Source organism: Portunus trituberculatus, chromosome 47 (genome assembly GCF_017591435.1).
Source record: "Portunus trituberculatus isolate SZX2019 chromosome 47, ASM1759143v1, whole genome shotgun sequence".
In the NCBI taxonomy this organism is placed as follows: Eukaryota; Metazoa; Arthropoda; class Malacostraca; order Decapoda; family Portunidae; genus Portunus; species Portunus trituberculatus.
Window position 1 is genome coordinate 20,050,468 of NC_059301.1, and position 21,707 is coordinate 20,072,174.

General features: G+C 35.4%; 2 protein-coding genes across 6 annotated transcripts in view; one reads left to right on the plus strand and one right to left on the minus strand.

The window, feature by feature from the left end:
- LOC123520472 (AP-1 complex subunit gamma-1-like) overlaps positions 1 to 14,090 on the plus strand; it is a 44,453-nt gene extending 30,363 nt beyond the window's left edge. For all 5 annotated transcript variants that reach the window (XM_045282724.1, XM_045282725.1, XM_045282726.1 and 2 more), the window contains exons 7-19: positions 3,219 to 3,314; positions 4,294 to 4,473; positions 5,021 to 5,167; positions 5,477 to 5,695; positions 6,071 to 6,257; positions 7,158 to 7,302; positions 8,386 to 8,481; positions 8,919 to 9,114; positions 10,792 to 10,933; positions 11,431 to 11,667; positions 11,843 to 11,994; positions 12,308 to 12,400; positions 12,834 to 14,090. In XM_045282724.1, coding sequence (XP_045138659.1) covers positions 3,219 to 3,314; positions 4,294 to 4,473; positions 5,021 to 5,167; positions 5,477 to 5,695; positions 6,071 to 6,257; positions 7,158 to 7,302; positions 8,386 to 8,481; positions 8,919 to 9,114; positions 10,792 to 10,933; positions 11,431 to 11,667; positions 11,843 to 11,994; positions 12,308 to 12,400; positions 12,834 to 12,935 — 1,992 coding nt within the window. In that variant the 3' untranslated portion in view covers positions 12,936 to 14,090. The remainder of the gene's footprint in view (positions 1 to 3,218; positions 3,315 to 4,293; positions 4,474 to 5,020; positions 5,168 to 5,476; positions 5,696 to 6,070; positions 6,258 to 7,157; positions 7,303 to 8,385; positions 8,482 to 8,918; positions 9,115 to 10,791; positions 10,934 to 11,430; positions 11,668 to 11,842; positions 11,995 to 12,307; positions 12,401 to 12,833) is intronic.
- Positions 14,091 to 17,290: 3,200 nt separating this feature from the next.
- LOC123520473 (phosphopantothenoylcysteine decarboxylase subunit VHS3-like) lies at positions 17,291 to 20,812 on the minus strand. The gene is made up of 3 exons (XM_045282728.1): positions 20,662 to 20,812; positions 19,855 to 20,517; positions 17,291 to 18,948 (listed from the first exon to the last, which is right to left on the minus strand). The coding sequence occupies exons 2-3, from the start codon at positions 20,512 to 20,514 to the stop codon at positions 18,799 to 18,801; spliced, it is 810 nt and encodes a 269-aa protein (XP_045138663.1). The 5' UTR covers positions 20,515 to 20,517; positions 20,662 to 20,812; the 3' UTR covers positions 17,291 to 18,798.
- Positions 20,813 to 21,707: the final 895 nt, after the last annotated feature.

Below are 21,707 nucleotides of genomic sequence, written 5' to 3' on the forward strand. Positions count from 1 at the left end.
TGTAAACCATTCATATGTGTAAAAGACCGAATTTGCTAGTAGTCATGGTGTATTTGAATTAGTGTTATTTTACTCTAGGTAACTTAAGGTTGCTGGTGTTTACTGTTAGAAATGTTCTGGTATTAGGTGCAAGTTTTTTAGTGGTAGTGGACATTTACTTTGTGTACTTTTATGTTGTGAAGTAGAATTGTGGCTTCTCTCCTCATTCACAAAGGTCAGATGAGGAATAGATTTTTTTTATAGAATAGTGTCTTGTGTTTTTTGTCTTCATTGTTACATTACTTCTGGCAAGAGCAGTGAGTTGCCATACTAATAGTGGCATGTGTTTTTTCCCCCTCCTGCCCATCGCTCCTCTTTATGCCCTAGGACCCAGAGCACTCCGAGGTAAAGCAATAACAATTACTCTGCCTCAGTACCTTCCGTGGTGATGGCTCAAGCCTCACTCTGCACCTCACACATGGAAACCAGCTAGCATGACCTTTGCTCCTATTCACTTTCCAATTCTTCATCCTATGTGTGTGTGTGTGTGTGTGTGTGTGTGTGTGTGTGTGTGTGTGTGTGTGTGTGTGTGTGTGTGTGTGTGTGTGTGTGTGTGTGTGTGTGTGTATGATCTTTGCCTCTATCACCTTAGTCTGGGTGCAGCTTTTATTTATTTATTTGTTCTTTTAATTGTTTATTTATTTATTATTTTCTTATTTGAATTGATGCATAACATGCGCTAATGATTATTACATTGTATTTCCATGCATTTTTCTTCTCTCTTACTAAGAATCTGAAACATACTATTATTGTTTCTTACCTGATGGGGCAGTCTTTGGTCAATTTGTGAATGCCATGAAACATTGATTAATAACACCAACACAGTTTTAAATTTATCAATGCCGCCGTGGTACAGTGGAACCATGCGTGCTTTGGGATCCGAGGGGTCTCCAAGCGCACGGGTTCGAATCCTGTCCATGGTCCGAGTGCAGGTTGGGCTTCCTCACTCGGGGCAACGGTTTCCTAGCGGGTGGGCTTTGAGATAGGGGGTACCCAAAAAGTATCCCCTTTAGCCCATAAATTCCCATGAAAACCCCACATGGTATAAAAAAATAAAAATAAAAAAATCAGTGTGCAAACAATTTTTAACCAATATTGTTTTGTTTGCTTGTTTTGGTTCTTGCCTCTCTCTCTCTCTCTCTCTCTCTCTCTCTCTCTCTCTCTCTCTCTCTCTCTCTCTCTCTCTCTCTCTCTCTCTCTCTCTCTCTCTCTCTCTCTCTCTCTCTCTCTCTCTCTCTCTCTCTCTCTCTCTCTCGCCATTCTCTGCATGGGCTTTGTTTCTCTATGGAGGAACTCTGGAAGGTAATTTTTATTCCTAGATTTTGCATTGAATTACCAGTTCATTTGCTACTTTACACCTGCATACATCATCAGAGAAACGAATGTTGTTGGTATAACCATAACTATGTTGTACACATCACACTGAAACTAAAGCTGTTGCAGCTCATGCAAATTTTGAGCACAGTCTATGTAAGCCCAAAGCATAAGTATTGCTTATCACATTTTATTACCATAAACTAAAAGGCAGTGGACCCATTTAATACAACTCTGTGTGCACAAGTTGTCTGGAAGTGACAAGACATTGTGTATGTATATGTATGCATGTGCGTGTGTTCATATGAATATATGTGCCTTCAGTGACTTGAAAACATGTGACAGCGTCAATGCTCAGTTACTTTCTGAAAAATTGCAACAGGTAATTTGATGTTCATGAAAAAGTTACACTCCTGTATTGAAAATTAAATTTGAAAATTATAAACAATATTTTTTAGTAATTTGATATTTTTCCCTATAATGACTATTCTATTGAGATATTAAAACTATTAATGCAATTTCTTTAATTTATCACCAAAAATTCATGAATCAAATATTTGTAAATTTCTATTTCCCACTATGTAATAAATACAATTGTTTACATGGTGTTAAGGTTAATATGGTCAAAACAACAACCCAATTATGATCTCACTAAAAGCCCATTATAATGAAAGTAGTTTATACATTTTGATGGCGGCTGGTGGTGAACAGTGCTTCTTTAATTTGTGCAGTATGAACTTCATGGTGTTTGCTAGAAATTCCTTCTATATGATACTGGAAATAAAAAGAAAGAGAGGGATGGTAATGAAGTGAATAGATAATCTCAAGTTGTTAGCAATGACATGCTTATACATACCCATAAACTTGGCATTAAGAGAGAAAACTAAGTCATGGTTTGAGGGACCTTTCTTAAGATTCATAATTTCTTATTATTCAATGCATGATGCAGGCTTCAAAATACAAAGTCAGAATTTTTGTATCACTGATGACCATTTAAAACAGATATCATAATTAGTTTGGTGTATTTTTGTATTGTCTACTGTTTCATCACTGCTTACTGACCATTTTATATTCCCAAAAAGTTACTACTGTCAGTGAGAGCTCAGTATGCAAGAGTATTTTGGCATAGTCATCAAGTTGGTTTATGAGGAGTAGGAATTTTCTATTTGCATGATTTAACTTAAATGTATTTAAGTTTTTATATGATGTTTTACATCATGACACAATGAAAGTGCATAATATGAGGATTGCATATTACTTATTTTTTGTATATCAATGTAGTACAGTTGGTATATATTTCCTGATGTATCATTATTGTGAGTAAGGGAAATTTTCCTTGTGCATGAATTTCTTGGAATTTTGTTATGTACAGAGGCCTAGCCTGAATCACATGCATGCTTAGTTTACACTTGTTGCCGTGTTGCCACTTCATGCTTATACGTATATGGTGCTTCTCATTGAACCAAGTCATTAGAACCACTAAGCTACTTCTAGATACAGAAGAGTCTAGAAAGTCAGCCATGATTAAAAGGATAGACTCATATTTACATTAAGATTTGAGTTATTTCCAAGGTCAGCTGAAAGTGTGTAACATAGTTGTAAATACTACAGTGGTGGAAGTCTTACCCCAGTAACATTAGTCTCTTTGGAAAATGGGAAAATTATACTGAGTGACTCAGGAACCTCAATGCATATTCATTATCCAGAAAAGGAAGATGAAGTCCTCCATTTATTCCCCATCTCTCCCCAATGCCAAAAAATAAAGGAGAAAGGGCAGTAAATTTCACCATGACATTGTTTCTTACAGTGCTTTTGTACTTCTAGATCCAATTCATGCTATGAAACTATTCTTCTTGTGTCTCCAGATTGTACCCAACTTGGTGCGCATCCTCAAGAACCTCATCATGGCCGGCTACTCTCCTGAGCATGATGTGCAGGGTGTGTCTGATCCATTCCTGCAGGTTAGTTCATTCCTTTGCCAGACTAAAAAAGAAACATGGCTTACATCAAGATTTGTTTTGATAAATTTACTTGTCAGATAATAGATGGGGTATTAATGTAATATGATTGTTTATAATGAAATAGAAATGTTCTGTAAGAAGTTGAACAAATGCTTAGGTCGTGTTTGGAAGTAAAAGATTTTGTCTTGAATAGAGATGTGGATGTAGATGAAGATAACAAATATATAAATAATTAGGCATTCTGAGGCGTCTCGCCCCTCCAAGTGCTAACTCTGTACAAGGACCTATCTGGCCTTGTATGGAGTACTCTTTGCATGTTTAGTGTGAATTCCACTCTCACAGTTTTATCAGATATGGTGGAATCAAAAGCTTTTCATCTCAACTCCCCTCCTCTGACTGACTGTCATCAGCCTCTTTCCCACTGCTGAAATGTTGCATCTCTTTCTATCTTTTATCACTGTTTTCATGCTTACTGCTTTACTGATCTTGCTAACTGCATGCGTCACCTCCTCCTGCGGCCTCGCTGCACAAGGCTTTCTTCCTCCTCTCACCCCTATTCTGTCCAACTCTCTAATATAAGAGTTAATCAGTACTCTCAGTCATTCATACCTTTCTCTGGTAAACTCTGGAACTCCCTGCCTGCTTCTGTATTTTCACCTTCTTACGACTTGATTTCTTTTAAGAGGGAAGTTTCAAGACATTTGTCCCTGAATTTTGGCTAATTATTCATCAATCTTTAAGGGAAATAGCATTTTAAGTTTTTATTTATTTATTTATTTATTTATTTATTTATTTTATTTATTTATTTTTTTTTTTTTTTTATTCGCGTAAAAAAATAAATAATTAAAATAAATGTACGTAGCTACTAGCTAGCAATAAGATGAATCCTTTTTAAAGTATATAGGTAGATGATATTTTTTTTTTTTTTTACCTCTTTAAGGAAGTTCTTCATCCTTTAATTACCAACTCTATCTAACAGGTGAAGATCTTGAAATTACTGAGGATTCTTGGATGTGGTGACAGTGATGCTTCAGAGACCATGAATGACATCTTGGCTCAAGTAGCAACTAATACAGAATCCTCTAAAAATGTGGGCAATGCCATCCTGTATGAGACAGTCCTCTCCATCATGGACATCAAGAGTGAAAGTGGACTCAGGGTAAAGATAACAAATGCTGCTATCATCTGTTTTGCTATTGTTTCTGATCACTGCAGTATTTTTTTCCTTTTTAACCGAGTGGATGTATCAAATTCAATTTAGATCACTGTGTAATGACAAATTCTGTCCAAAGTATGTCAGTATTTTAAGCTTCATTTTCTTTTTGACCATGAAGTAGAATGTAAATTTCCATTGTGTTGGATTACAAGTATATAGTACTAGGATTAAGTTCTGATTTGAAACTTAGTTATGTAACCAACATGGAAAGATGTGCAAATATAAGGTAACTTAGAGTTATTTGTGAATTTTGATGAGTCTGATTATTGAGTGTCCAGTTATTGGAGTGATTACTGTATGTGGAAATTAGTAGTTTAGAGCTTGGACATGAATGTAATAAGGACTTGTATCAGGATGCATGAGATCATGAAGACAGGAAAGGTATTGCTGAAGAATCACTGTTTGTACTTAGGTAAGTACTGTATTGATAAGGAAATAGAATATGTTTTCAATTCTCACTCACACATACAGTATTTCTATTACCCATCAGGTTCTAGCTATCAACATCCTTGGTCGGTTCTTGCTTAATGCAGACAAGAATATTCGTTATGTAGCACTCAACACTCTGCTGAGAGTTGTCCATGCTGACAACTCTGCCGTCCAGCGTCACCGCTCCACCATCCTTGAATGTCTAAAGGTTAGTGGTTTAGGGAGGTAAGGAGAAACTAGACATATCATTAATGATTAAGAAACAATTTTAGATGGGAAAGAATTAGGAAAGGGTTTCATAAGTGAAGGAAGACATAATGGTGATGTTTGATAAAAGCATGAAGAAGTTAGCACTAATAAAATGAAGGTAGGAGGAACTACTATGTTAAAAAAAAAAGACAGGAAAGTTCAAGATAGTGATTGATTTCTTAGGAAAACTGTTTGAGCCTCGAAATATAAGATGCAAATCCCAATCCTTACCAACTAAATATCATATTCATTCTTTTCTCCCTTCTAGGATGCAGATATCTCCATCAGGAAACGTGCTATGGAACTATGTTTTGCACTTATCAATGGCAATAATATTCGCACCATGATGAAAGAACTGCTCACCTTCCTTGAGAATGCCGAGCCAGAGTTTAAAGCCACTTGTTCTTCAAAGTGTGTTCTTGCAGCAGAGAAGTATTCACCCAATGTTAGGTGGCACATTGACACCCTTCTGAAGGTGGTGGAAGCGGTGAGTTGTGTTGATTTCCGTATAAAGTGTAATGATGTTATAAGAAGGGACATCGTTTGAAAGCATATGAAGAAAATAGAGGTTTGCTAATATGAAGGATTTACTTAGGAGAATGAGCAGCATATATTTTAATAATGTTGGAACATATATAATGAGGAATGCAAAACACTGAAAATAATCTGTTGACAGAAGGGCAAAAGGCAGATTTGGTCTGTTGTTTGCTTGTGTTTTGTATGAGCATGTTCTGGATCCTTTTATTTTTGTCCATAACTTTATACCTGTCAAAATTGTTTGAAGTCAAATTTTATTAGTAAGTTGATATTATAACAAAAAAGCAATGCTCTGACACTCTTTTATCTCGTGTCAATATTTCAGGCTGGGAACCATGTGCCAGACGATGTGGTATCCTCCACCATACAGCTTATCTCTGAGACTCGAGCTGAGCAGGCATATGCTGTAGGGGAGTTGTGGCGACATCTTTCTGTGGCACAACTTGAGTTCCAGCCGATGATTCAGGTGTCCACATGGTGTATAGGGGAATTTGGTGACCTGTTACTAAATGGTGAGTATTACAGTGATTGGTGAGTGCATATCAATGGAGAGATGATGGTTGATTGTTGTGCAATAATTTGTATTAGGTGTGGCAAATAGCTAAAGCATTGCTGACCAAGGTGCTGTCATATAGAGAGATACTAGGTGTTGCCTCACCTTTAGTAGGAATATATTTATGCATATTATTTTGTGCTATTATTTATGGGTACTTTCATTATGATTTTTGTTCCTGGTAAAAATACTCAGTGGAAGAAAAGATTTCATATATTATTTTGAAGAAACCAGAATATCTAGTTACTAATGTATCCTCCTTACCTGTGGTCCTCTGCCCTCCTATGTAATATATACTATATTTTAGGGAGGCATTGGCATAGTGGATAAGGTGGTGAGCATGGGATCAGGCAGACATCCTTGCATATGTTCGAATCCCACCATGTACCGTCTTGAAACTTTGTCATTTGTCAAGTAGTTTAAAGCTACCTACATGTCACCATGATACCCAGGTTCTAGATGGAGATGTAATTGCCTTACACCAAAGTGGTGATATGGGCTCTAATATGGGTACCACTATAAATAAAATTGCCTGTGCCACTAACGGGTGGAAGCTGGACAGCGCTTCCCGTACTCTTTAAGTAGACCTACAGGGGCTATAACAAAAAATAAATAAATAAATAAAATGCACATGCCTATTAGACAGAAGTTTTGGATGAGGATAGTAGGTGGACATCAGTGTAGATAGATATGCTTTTTACAGGAACTGCTATGTATAGATGTATTGGTTTCAGGCAGTGTTCTTTATTTTCCTATTGTTAGTATGATATGAGTTTTGTAGTCATATTTTTTTTCATAACTTATTGTATCTATAATTGTCATATTATAAACACAACAAGTTATATGTGTTTTGTTCCAGGTCAAGCTGATGTTACTGTAGAAGAAACTCAAATCATAGAAATTTATCAAAAAATTTTATGGGCCTCACAATGTTCTATAACAACTAAAGAATATGCTCTGACTTCCCTCATGAAGCTTTCTGCACGTCTCAATCAAGAAGTGGGGTGAGTGTCATGCAGGGATGTGTGTGTGTGTGTGTGTGTGTGTGTGTGTGTGTAATAATAATAATAATAATAATAATAATAATAATACGGTTTATTAGGAGTTGCAGTACATACATACTGAAAATCTACATAGTGGGGGGGTGGGGGCTTATGTCTAGTATTCTATCCTAGTGGTTTATGGCTCATACTATGGTGGGTATGGCACTGTTTTAATAGCGGTCGGTTCTAGTGGCTCTCGTGGGTATAAGGACGTTGTGACTGGGGTGTGGACAGGGCGAGGGGTGGCAGGGGGGAGAAGGTGGCGGAGCCTCAGGTGACGTAGCAGGCTTCTGCCCAGTTTCAACAGGGCTTCTTGGTGTTTGTTAGACAGTCTGGGAAGATTCAAAGTGGTCAGGGCGTGGTTGTAGTTAGTGCAAGCAGGGCCGAGGATGATTCTGCATGCCCTTTTTTGTACATTCTCGAGCTGCTGTGTTTGTGTGTGTGTGTGTGTGTGTTTTTTTTTTTTTTTTTTTTTTGTGTGTGTGTGTGTGTGTTTGTGTGTGTGTGTTAAGGATTGATCAACGGGGCACTGCTCTGTGATTTTACAAACTCAACAAATTCTTGATATCCTATTAAGGTAGTGAATTTCTAGTCTCACATTTAAGGGAGGATGTTGATGTTTAATGGGATGTAACTTCAAAGACTATGTTGATTAGTTAATTGAGTTACATTAAGAAAAGCCCAATAATTACATATAACAGCTGTTAGAGGTAAAAAATTTCTAGCCTTATTTGGAATATATTCATGTTATTTCTATTTATTTTAATTTTTATTTATTTTATTTATGTATTCATATTTTTAGAATGTATAATACTCCAACATGGCCATATATGGAAAATTCAAGTAGCACAATATAATAGTTGTTTGTAGGAGTAATGGAGACAAGTGTAAAGTGAACCTTCTGTTAAGTCTAGTGGGCAACCAAACTGCCCTAAAAAAGTGTAAGAAAGTTATTCTGATGTTTTTTTTTTTTTTTTTTTTTTTTCTCAAAATCCATCATGAATCATAGTTTATAACTGTTCTCATAAGTATTTTTTTTTTCAGGTCAATACAACAAGTTGTTAGTGCATTTGGATCTCATCTTAATATAGAGCTACAACAAAGAGGAATAGAATATAGTCAACTATTCACAAGACACAAGTAAGCATTGGATGTCATGTTTTCTTATTTAGAAATATGTCAAGAAATGGGTGTGCTTCCTTCTACATACCCTGCCTTTATTGTATCAGCTTTCAACTTTCTATTTGTTTGCTGTACATTTTTGTTAACCCTATCTCAAAGGAGAATATTATGATATTTCTCATTACTTTCCTATCTTGGCCTTTTAGCATAAAAAAAAAATGTGGAAAAAAAAATTGGTGTCACAGAATAACATTTAAAAAAAAAAAAAGCTCTACTGTACTCCACTAAGACTGCATTGCTGAAATGATTCCAGCAAGGGCAGGACTGCTTATAGAAATCTGCTAGTGACTTTATATGTTGCCGGTCATTTGGCAAATTGGCACTATCCTTTCTTTATATGTATTTTCATCTCATTTTTTTTTCTTTTCTGTCTGAACTTTACTTGTTCTCTGCAGCCACATGAGGGGTCCCTTGCTGGAACGAATGCCACCCTTTGAAGGAGTGCGGGGAAATGGAACAGAAGGAGAAAAGGGAGGGATAGCCATTACCAATGGCCTTGACAACTCTCCTGATAACCAAAGTCTCCTCAATGACCTTTCCTCTCCAAACAACAACAATAACATCAACAGTACTCATGAAAATAATGAATCGGTAAGAAGAATATAAGGTTGTTAGTAGAGCAACAGTAACTCTTTGAGTTGTAGTTATTTTCTTGATCATTGAAAGTATTCACACATTGCTTTCCAGATTAGGGCACTACAGCTGAAGTTATATACCCATCAATTATTTTCATAGCTGCAAATCTGTAAACTCAGATATTTGCAACTGTAAACTCAGTGAAATTCTCCTCAATAACTCAGCTGCAATCAATTTTATTCAGGTTACCATTGTAGGGTCTAAAGCAGTGGTTGTACAAGACATGGTAGCCAGTGCAATGGTACCGTATATTTACCATGAGGAAGCAAAACATATATTGTCCTAATTTTTCTCTTAGTATAATTGTCTCAATTTTTTAAGTTAGTGTTAATGTGTTGGCATATTATGTAGTATTACTCATAATTACTGTTATAATTTGCATTCATTGAATCTTACTATAGTCTTTCCACTCTATGAAGTCCGTTCAGGGTGGGGTAGGTATGGTCGTTTACAACTAGCCATGCTGCCAAATCAAACTTCGTACATGCGTCTCTCTCTTATTTATCACCCATGTGCTGTTTGAAAGTGATATTTTATGTATTGCGTGTATAGTAAAGGAAGTTACATAGTACAATGAGTGTCTATGTTTACGATGATAACGACGATTTGTATAAATTCTATGGCATGTGGCAGCGTTTTTTTCCCATGTTGCCTCGTTGGTGGTGGTGGTGTCCCCTTTCATCTCTACTGGGTCAAGTCAGGCCAGGCCAGAGTTGCCAGGTTGGCGGGTTTCCTGCCAATATATATATATATATATATATATATATATATATATATATATATATATATATATATATATATATATATATATATATATATATATATATATATATATATATATATATATATATATATATATATATATATATATATATATATATATATATATATATATATATATATATATATATATATATATATATATATATATATATATATATATATATATATATATATATATATATATATATATATATATATATATATATATATATATATATATACATATATATATACACACACACACACACACACAAAAGGGGTTTTCTGAAAGTTTGAGAGAAAATAGACCAAAAACTAAGGCGCCGGAGTATTATTTATTATTATTCATTTCGACTTATTTCCACACTACCTATATAATAATAATAATAATAATAATGATAATAATTAAAGAGAAAGAGAGAGAGAGAGAGATTAACAGATGGGTGGTGGGTCGGTACTTAATCTGATAATTGGGAGTCGAACTGGCAACATCGCACTCATGGGAATTCCAGAATGTGCCTTACCCTAAACGGACTTCATAGAGTGGACACACTATAATTGACACTTTTCATTTGAAATATAAAAAAAGTACCTTTGTTCAGTAATTAAAAAATCTAATAATTTCTCAGCAAGGTTTTTATCACTAATCCTTTTCATATCTTTGTATAATATTTATATTGGAGGAGGTATGAGAAATTTTTTTGAAATATCAAGGGGTACGGGCACTGAAAAATGATAAGAACCACTGGTCTAAAGACTGTAGTGAAGTATAGATTATTTTTATTGATAAAAAGGTTAAAGACCCTCTAGTTTCTTATTTAGTACAATTTTATCACCATTAGGCTAATGATGTTTTTCTCTCATGTACAGAATGCACTATTGCTGTTGCTGGGTGGCATTGAACCTGGGGAAGGAGATACAGTGCAGGCAGTCACCTCTCCTGCTACCTCCACCATTAATGCCACTCCAGCCCCTCGCTCCACAGTTAATGCAGATATATTAGACCTCTTGGGTGAGTCTCTTTTGCAGCCTGAGTTCTTATATTTTTATGGATAATTTAGACATTACTATTGTTATCATATATGAAATATGTAAAGGCATTAATTGAGAATTTCCCATATTTTAAGAACATTCTTTTCTTTTTGTGTGTGTTGGACCTGAACAGTTGCTTTCACCAGAGAACTTTCTTAAATTACATTTAATCATATATTGCCATGCAAACTCCAGATCCCCCTGGGCTAAGCTGATTAAGAAGATATACTCTCTCTCTCTCTCTCTCTCTCTCTCTCTCTCTCTCTCTCTCTCTCTCTCTCTCTCTCTCTCTCTCTCTCTCTCTCTCTCTCTCTCTCTCTCTCTCTCTCTCTCTCTCTCTCTCTCTCTCTCTCTCATTTTGCCAGAGAAATAAGAACTCTCCTTATTGATTTAATTCCTTTATAAAGGAACATAGTCATTTGCAAATTATCATCAAATTCCAAGCAGTATTTAGTAATGTCTATCCTTTGTTCCTAGGCCTGGAACCTGGTCCAACTGCCCCCTCCAACACTACCACCAGTACCAGCCCAGCCCAACTCTCCCATACCAATAACAGCAGTAGCCCAGCCCTCCTGCTTGATGGTCTGCTGAACAACACATCATCCACTACTACAACTACCACCGCTGGGATTGCCTCCCTTAGTACCCCAACTGCAAACTCTACAACTCTACCCACCAATAATTTCATAATTCCTCAGAGTCTATCACAACCCAGTAAGTACTATTGTTTCTATTAGTTTGGGCATTGATTTTTGGCATCCTACTGTATTTCTTTAATTTATACTTGCAGTAGTGATTGTATTAAGAATTAATAAATATATGTGAATCTTGTAACACAAATAACTTTTTTGTAACTTTTTTGTAAATGTGAATCTTGTGATTTCCTCAGGTGTGCCTGGTATTGTTGCTTATGACAAGAATGGCATGAAATTGGACATGACATTTGAGATTCAAGACAGTGTGACAACCATCAACATGTTAGCCACCAATACTTCTCTGGCCCAAGTGACAGACTTCCTCTTTCAGGCTGCTGTTCCCAAGGTTGACAATTATTGTGTTTTCTCTTGGTTTGTTCTTTCTTTTTAAGATACCTTATTTGAATATAAAGAAATTAGAAAAATCCTCAATTTATATAAAAATCTGTTACAGGTAAATGCTGAGTTGATATTTATTGAAGGAATGGAAATAGAGAATGGATAAAAACATATATTTGAATCAAAGGACAGATGAATGAGAATATGTGATTTGTATGCCTTTGAATTCCTTTTATGAATCAATTTGAGACTAAAAGCAGGAAGAAAAAAAATTCTGGTTCAATCTTCACTGTGGTCTTACTCTTTGTGTGCATTTTCAGTCACTCCAGCTACAGATGATGACTCCAAGCAGTACCAGCATGGCTCCTTCTGCTACACTGACCCAGGTTATTAAAGTCAACAACCCAAGTAAGGTAACTATCACAACCAAATTTTCTATCTCAAAGTATTACTAAAAGTATGAGTATGGATTTCAAATAAGCCCTGACCCTGCTTTCCTTTATCCATAGGATAGGCTAGCTACTATAGAAAGAGAAACAAGGAAAAAAGGTTTACTGTTCTGTCTATTCTTTATTGCCCTATCCTCAAAGAAATTGGCAACCTTTTTTATAGAAAGGGTAGTAAGGAAAGAGGCAGATCAAACAAGTTTTTCATATTTAGAACAGCTGCATCATTGTATCTCATATAAGTCAGCCTAATTGATTATGACATATCTTTTTGTTAATTCTGCATGTCTTCTTTTAGGAAGAAATGTAGATAGCAGGGTTTTTTTTATTTACATTTTGATTTAGTGAAATTTGGTGGCATACTTCTCAGCCAACAATTAAACAGCTTCATTGTGTACAGGTACCACTGAGGATGAGAATGCGGTTATCATGGCAAGCAAATGGTTCGGTAGTACAGGACCAGGGAGAAATAAGTCACTTCCCTCCAGCTCTGTGGCAGTGACACCACCTGTGGCCTCTATGTCTAGCAACCACAACCCTCATCTCCTGCTCCTCCTTCATCCCCAGTCTACCATACCTGACACCTAGCCCTCTCTTCATGCTAAGGACTTGCCATCCTCACAATATTCAGAACATTCTTTCATCAATCCTTCCACAACTTCTATTTTATATAAATTAACCTTCACTAGAGGATTTCAAAATCTTGTGTATTAAGTGATGAATGATATATATTTTATAAATCTATTCCTTAACATAGTCAATAAAATATTTATTTGTTTGTGGGCAGTTCTTCTGAGTCTCATTGCTTTTTCCACCACTAGCCAGCAGCCTACCACCCTGAAGGTTCTCATCTCCTGGTTGCCAAAATTATTTTTGTGTATTTTTCATTAATTATCTTATTTTGTTATTACTATTTATTTATTTTATTTATTTTTTTATTATTATTTATTGTTATTTTTTCCCTCTGGAGCAGGATAGTCAGTCACATATTAATACTTTCATATTGAATAACATGGGGTTAAAGTGTCATCATTACATCTAATGTTTCATCTTGATCTCCCTCTCCCTTGTCCTTTACTACACAGTTCATCAAACTTGTAACACACTGCATTTTAGGTTGGATGGCAGAGATGCTGATGTGAAAACTCTTATTGTAAGACTTTTTTAAGTTACTTATTAGACTAACTGAGTTTTGGATCAGCAGTATTTTTGATTCACTGAAGTTGCTTGAATTTCTTAAAAGTTGATATTTCTTCCATGAACACTTTTCGTACCACATTAACCTAGAACTGTTATGTGAGCAGCACTTTGTATTTTCTTGACATCTTTTCCCTCTATGTATATTATTTTTATTTAGAATATTTGTACAAGTGACATGACACAAAGTTTGTCCTGGCCACTGACAAGAGTGAATATTATTTTCCAGTACTTTTTGTTCTTATCTTATTGACAGCATAATATTTATTGACACCAAGTCTTCAGTTTTTGTTGTTAATTACAAATGAAAAAATTTGTTCCAAAATGGATAGTACAGTGCCAGGAAGGTGAACCAAGCACAAGATGGTTATATGTACTTATGTCATAAACCACCCATTGGTCATTTGCTAATTTGTACCATATTGTGGTGGATCAAAATTAATAAATAGATGACTGGAACCTGAATAAACTCAAATTAATTCATTCCACTTTGATGCAAAATATATGGATGGAAAGTTTATTAAATGCCTTTCAAGATGTCAAGACCTAAATTCAGAAAAATTAACATTTCTCCAGAATTTTAGAGAACATTTTATATATATATATATATATATATATATATATATATATATATATATATATATATATATATATTTTTTTTTTTTTTTTTTTTTTTTTTTTTTTTTTTATTATTATTATTACTATTATTATTAATGACTTTATTATTTTCTGAAGATGAATCACCTCCATTAATCATTATCAAACAGGCTACAACATACCAGTGGAAGTGGAAGTAGGAGAAAATGGTCCAGTATCTTGATAAAGAAGTAACATCAAGAAGTCTATAGTAATGTTTGTCCAGAAAGAAAATCTCAATTATTGAACCATATGATGAGAATAAATACTGAATATATGGCCTTTACTTGCATATATGTATATATATATATATATATATATATATATATATATATATATATATATATATATATATATATATATATATATATATATATATATCAGAGAATTATGAATTCAGCATTAAGAGTGTGTGTTTTGAAGATTTTCAAATACACTCCATGGACCTATTAATGCAGTGATATTGATCTATTATTTCCCCAAAAAAATATCAAGGCTATATTTCAGATTGATGGAATTCTTGTAAATAAAGAAGAAGAAAAATTGGTAGTTCTTATGCAGAGACTTGCTATATTTTCTTATTGCAGTATGTCCCACTGGTGACAAAAGATTTTAGTGGATCTGACAGATTTGGGTGTTCTAATCAGAATCATGTCTTTCTTTTTCATAAATAAAACTTCACTGATAGAGAATATGAAGACTGCCTCTTGCATTAGCATAAAAGCTACCACTTGAAACAGACAAACACTTGCTCCACCTTACATTGATATAATTTGGTACTTTACCCCAAGAATAAAACCACCTCTGGGTGACACTAGACATTTTGCATTTTTGTACTTATATTTTCTTGCTATAGTAGAAATTTGAGTTTGTTCATAATTTCCATGTATGTAGAATTTACTTTGTGATTTGTTTACATATGATTTTATCATTAAGCCATCATCAAGTAATTTAAACAAATGCATAGGAGTGTACTTAGTGCTGCTGAGCTATGTTGTTTGTATGTGTGTGTGTGTGTGTGTGTGTGTGTGTGTGTGAAAGGGTGAGAAAGATTGAGAGCATGTGTAATCACATTTGTGTCTGCAGATGTGCATGTAAGCTTTCATATTTTATTTTTTGTTTTTCCAATACCCTGTTGCTTCTGCCAAATACTATTTAGCTATATCTTCTGTTCATTCTTATGTGAATTATGGATGATATATGTCAACTCTACAGTCCCATCACTCTTCAGCCCCTTTTCCATGATAATTTGGCTGAACATTTGTGATTATTTTTTTAAGGGTTTCCCAAATAGTAAAATATAATTTGCAGTTATATACTTGCTGGTTTCAGTGACATGCTCTAGATAAGACTCCTGTTGTTTGACATTAATACACCATATTTTATATCAGCAAAAAAACAAAATTTATGTAAATACATGAGAACAGAAGTTGAGGTAGATGTTGAATCATTGTTGTAAATATTTGTTATACACTGATGCACAGTAAGGGGGGATTTAAAGAACAACAAAAGCTCAGCTGTTATTTTTTGGCTGTATTTGCAGAACAATCCATCCACACCAATATTTTGCCAAGTGTTTTATGTATTTTATTAATGAAAAATATTATTTGTTAACTTAATTTATCTAAATTAATCCCAAGACAACCTGTGACAATGTTTGTGATATAAAGAAGTCAGGGGAGTGGTTCACTGGTCTTGTGAAGCATTACTTTGTTTCACAACAGAATCCTCAGACCCAAGATGTGTATATTTTCTGCAACTTTTCTTAATATCTTACTTTAAATATTGTTTGTATATTTTGTCATTTAGAAATTGATGTATCTATATATTATTTGTTAAAGCGATTGATTTACAAACTGTATATAAACTTCAAGGGCTGCTTTCTAAGAATTATTAAGACAGTGTCAATCCCAGACCAGCAGAGAGACCGGTGTGGTAGGTGAAGGTTTATGGTTTTACAGCCTTATATTCAAAGTGAGGAAAATTCATGGCCTATGAGGGCAGATGTATGTCTAACAACATTTATTATATGTTTGTGAGTTTGACATGTCATCTTGGAATTATTCATCCCTGAAAAGCAGGCAGTTTAAAATATCATCATATACCAGAAAATATGCTCTTATCAGTTATTAGTTTTCCTTTATTGAGACAGTTTGTAAGTAAAAAATAATTATGAAATTTTTAAACCTCTAATTAACAATGCTGTTAATGATTTGTCAGTTTGCATTTGAGTGATAGAACTTAAGCTAGATATGTTTAATCTTGTATTAATTTTATTATACTTGAGAACTGTCTTGAGATACTTTGGTTACTATATATCTCACCTTATTTGGCCATGTACTAGTACTTGGTGTCTGAGGAGTCAGGAGAGCCATGCACTGATCTTAAGTTACTGTGTGGCTGCTGGCATCCCTCTCAGCTGAGTCTTGGGTGCTGGCACACCCCACCTCTTATTTGATAGTTGGCCAGGTCCACAAAGCCATTCCATGTTCTCTGGTGATGTAAATTAGCCCTCTGGCATCATGTCTTATTGATCATTTGGGGAAAATAAATTTATCAAAGAATTTTTACATTGTTGTTTCCCTTACAATGAAGTTTTATATAAAACTTGAACCTGGACATTATCCATCATAATGATATACATAGTAAGATTTTTGTTTGAGTAGCTTCATTCATCATACACTAAAAACTGCTCATTCATCAGGAATTTCAAAGATAGGTTTAGTGCTGACCCAGTGACAGCTTTCCAATATTTTTTTTTTTTATTGTAAAGGCTTTAAAGTGTCTCCTTCCATATGGCATGGAATGAAGTTAAAGTAGTGCCAGTACCTACACTGTAATGACACGATTTTTTTTACTTTAAACTTTTTCACATTTAACATACTTGTGAAAATACTTTATTTTTTTTCATTTACATACCAACATTGACTAATATATTGGCAACTCAAACATTTAGTCCCCAGCAATGTGGTTATATTTGCTTCAAATCTTTACAAATGCCAGGCACTGTAAGTAACTCAAGAATGCATTTCTCTTTTTAATAAAAACCATATTCACAAGCACTCACATGTCTCATAAATAATAAGTTTTGGTTACATCAGTTCTTTTACTACATCATACATTACTTCTAGAGTCCACCAACAAGGCCATTTCCTCTCTTTACACCTATTCTTCCATTCACCTGTCAAGTTCAGATTTCTCCCTTTTGTATTTATAATATCCATTTTATATCGCACAAACACTCACTTTTGTAACATCGGCCAACATTAACTGGTCAGTCCATTAGGGTTTAACACAGAATGAAATTCCTCCCATCTCACTGTTCACCTCTCAACATAGGAACTCCTATAAAAGCTTGATTCCAATCCACTCAATATTTATTTTTTACATCACTTTCCAGGAAACCACTGGCATTTGGTGTACACAGGTATAATTTTCAACTAAAAAAAAATTATTCAGAGGGATTTCCTTTATTTGGAGGGAATAACTTACAGGTGCATAAAAAATACCCATAGGAAAATTAAAAGCATAGCTTACAGGTGAAAATGTTATAATGGAAGGCATTCAATAAGGCTATGGGTAACATTCTCAATAAAAAAAGTTCTACAACCATATTTCTTAATTAATCATAGCTTTTACGAATGGGAAAAAGTAATGAGATAAATATTTGCAAGGGTGAGAATGAAGGGCAGTTTTATGGGACTGCTCTTCCTGTAGTGACAGTTAGACTGAGACTAACTGAGCTATTAGAAATTACTCATGGCTTGGTGGGTTGTGTTTGGATCTCATGTCTACCATAACAAAGGTCTTCATTCCACCTTTCATGGTCTGCTCTGGATTGCTTTCTTATGTTTCTACCCATGCTACATGTAGTATAGTTTCTAAAACACAGAAAAACAGCAAGTTAGAGATATGTTAGTGGCCAGTATTTGAATGCTTGACATAATAAGCACAATGAGTAGGAGCTACAAGTGCTACAAGAGACTAGAATGCAAAAGGGGTGAGGTGCAAGAACAGATGGTGCTAATGGGGACTTCTGTCATGACACACCTCTTGGGCCAAAGAATAGGCATCAGCATAAACTATACTATGCTAAATGAGTACCTAGTATTACCAACTTAGCCATAAGTGATTACCAATAGTGTAGTAGTTTGTTGGCCTAGTGCCTGCTGTACCATTATACCTCTCTCCCTCCCTCTTTCCAGGACACTGTCAAAAAAGATTTTTCAATGTGTATAAGTTTCATTTTATTACACATTCTACAAATCACTACTGTTTACTTATAAGTCTCCTGATATTCCCTGATTGCTATACAATTGATACTGATATACATTTATTTGTGCGCATGATTAGCCACTTGTGAATACACTGTATTGCATAAAAATGTTGGCTTGAGTAGAAGTTCCTGCAGAATGAAGACATTTTGCCATTCATATCTGAAGGAGTTCATCTGAAATTTTTAGGAAAAGTACTGAATATTTCTTGCATACACATGTGGCATACTTGATAAGATAGGAATCCCCCCTCCTTGACTAGAAGGGCCCATGAGCAATTCTCTGAGCACCCGGCAATTCTTGCATAACAGCGTTGACTATATTGTCCAGTTCAGCCATGGCTCCAGGCCCAATATCTCCACACATCAGCCTCTTGGACACTACACACACCTCAATATATCCAAGATCCTGTAGCAAAGACAAAAACAGAAATATATATGAATACATCCAAGATATTTCAAAATTTCTCAACATATGATTGGCATTCTTATTAATATATTAATAGTTAATGATAATAATCTTTGTCAATCACTTAACCTAAACATTTAAGAAAGCTGTTGCAAACAGAGCATTTAAAACATTTGATAGTCATACAATTCTATCAAGTAGAGGGCTTTTCAACAGCTGAAGGAAACATTAAATGTCATAGTGAGAAAAGGATGTCAAAGTCATTATTATATAAAAATTAGGACAGGAAAAGTGAGAGAATTATGCTGAAGTGTTTAGCTGAGTGAAGAGAACAGCGAGTGCCTTGCAGCCTGTTAGTCCAAGTTAGCTGTTGCCAATCCTTTCATTTTTTAAGTAACCATCTAACAAGCTTCCTGATGAGAACATGAGTAAAGGAAATTTTTTTTTTCTACAAATCACTTATTTAGTTAATTTGATGTACCAAGTGCTATATATAAGACTTTAAAAAGAAAAAGAAAGAGAAACATCAATGATTGTCAGAATCACATTATTTATTACTTTTGTAACAATGCTGCAATCAAGTGGAACAGTTTGGTGGGTTGGTGGTGTAAGGAAACTTGGGAGTTGCAGGAGTACTTTATTTCTCCAACATTTTGCCTACAAGGCTTCTTCAGAGAGAATGATCATTCTCTCTGAAGAAACCTTGTAGGCAAAACGTTGGAGAAATAAAGTACTCCTGCAACTCCCAAGTTTCCTTACACCACCAACCCACCATTTTGTAGCAATGTTAACTTTCTTTGTGACTGTTTTGATACCAATGAGTTGGTAAGTAACAGGTTGCACTGTACTGACTAACTATGTGTAAAACTTATGCTTCACAAATATCACTGTTGCCACCAAACTCACCTTGAGCATTGCTGTGTGTCGCATGGTGAGCGGGTGTTTGTACATGTGTGTGTTCATGGCAGGACAGAATATCAGGGGCCGCATCACATCCCATGCACGAACAATACAAGTCAACAGGTTGTCACAGAGTCCCTGGGCCATCTTGGCCATGGTGTTAGCATCCAAGGGTGCAATGACCATCACTTGTGCCCAGTCCCTCAGTTGGATGTGAAGTACTGGATCTCCACGACCATTCCAAGCAGACCACTCGTCTTGGTCCAGGATAAACTTGAGGTCAGGGTAGAGGGATCTCAGAGTACTGTCATCTCCCCCACCTGCTGCCATTACTCCCACGGGACTTCGGCTCCCACATTGGCTGCAAGGATCACTGCTGCTGTTCTGCTCCTCACTGTCACTGCACCTTAGCTCACCATTATTGGAAGTTTTCCTTTCCTGACTAGAAAAGCTACCGCCACCACTAGCTGTTCTCCTTCGAGGACCAGTATCTACTTTAGCCTGCATTTTCAAGAAGTGGCAAGCATTCTTGGTGGGCACAATGACTACACTTGCCCCACGCTCCTGCAACCGCCGTGCCAATTCAGGCACCTTGATGGTTGCCACACTGCCTGTGCAACCAAGCAGGACCCGTGGGCCAGTACCAAGGGGAGGCAGATGGGACATGGCCTAAAATGGGAGATGATTTCCACTGTTAAAAGATTTAAAAAATGAGCCATGTCCTCACATTATCATTCAAAGTCCAGTAACCAAATCTTTTCATCATAATGAAGCCAATTTTTTTTGTTTTTTTTTGCCATGAATAAAACTTACCTTTCTTTAAGTGTGGTGGTTAGGTGTGTTCAGGTGGAATGATTCTTGGGTGCTTCCAGGTCAGAATATCCTAGTTTGCTCCATTCTTCCTGAGCCATTAGACCTTTTTCCATGCGACAAGCCAGGTAATCTCGTGACTGCTCACGACACTCAGAGTTTTTATTTTTGTTCTCATGCAGGCACAGCATGTATCTGTTGAGGGTTACAACATGGTTAAATGTATTAGGCTCAGCCACCTTATGTGTGTCAATGCAAACTTGTTCAAATTCATGTCACAAGATCAATACACTTGTGCAACTGTAACAAGAATACAAATAAAAGGATTTTTTTCCTTTAATGTCTCATGAATTCATTATAAGCTTGTAACAATTTAAATGCAATAAAAAAATGCTATTCCAATTTAGGCAGTAGTGTATCATTGTTGAATTATGAATACTCACTACATATACATACATGAAAATGAAACTCATGCCTCCGTATTATACATGGAACATAATTAACATCTCTCAACAGTGATAGGAACATACATATTTCTAAAATAAAATGTATCATATGAGCAATTAATAACAACCAAAAGTCAATACATTTGAAAATACAACAGTAAGCCTAAATGAAAACTAATGTATTCATCCAAAAATAACTATTTTATGATTCATATGTAGATCTGTTCATTAAAGTTAAATGATTAGGAAATCAAGGTTTACTTAAGTAAATTCTCCATTCATCATTGATTAAAAACAAAACATGAAAATTGGTTTAATGATTTCAGATTGTTTGAGGCATCACAACATTTATGAAAATACTTATAGAATTTCCAAGAGAGAGAGAGAGAGAGAGAGAGAGAGAGAGAGAGAGAGAGAGAGAGAGAGAGAGATCACAGCGTCATGCATGGTACCAGCCTTACTTGAGCATGAACTTTTTACACTCGCCCTGGTGATCGAGAGGAAAACTGCCTTTCTGCGGCGGGGTGGGCGTGAAAGTCTTTTGGCCGAATGTCATGGACGCCATCCCTCCCGGCTACACATTGGCCCACCGCTCAGCCACAG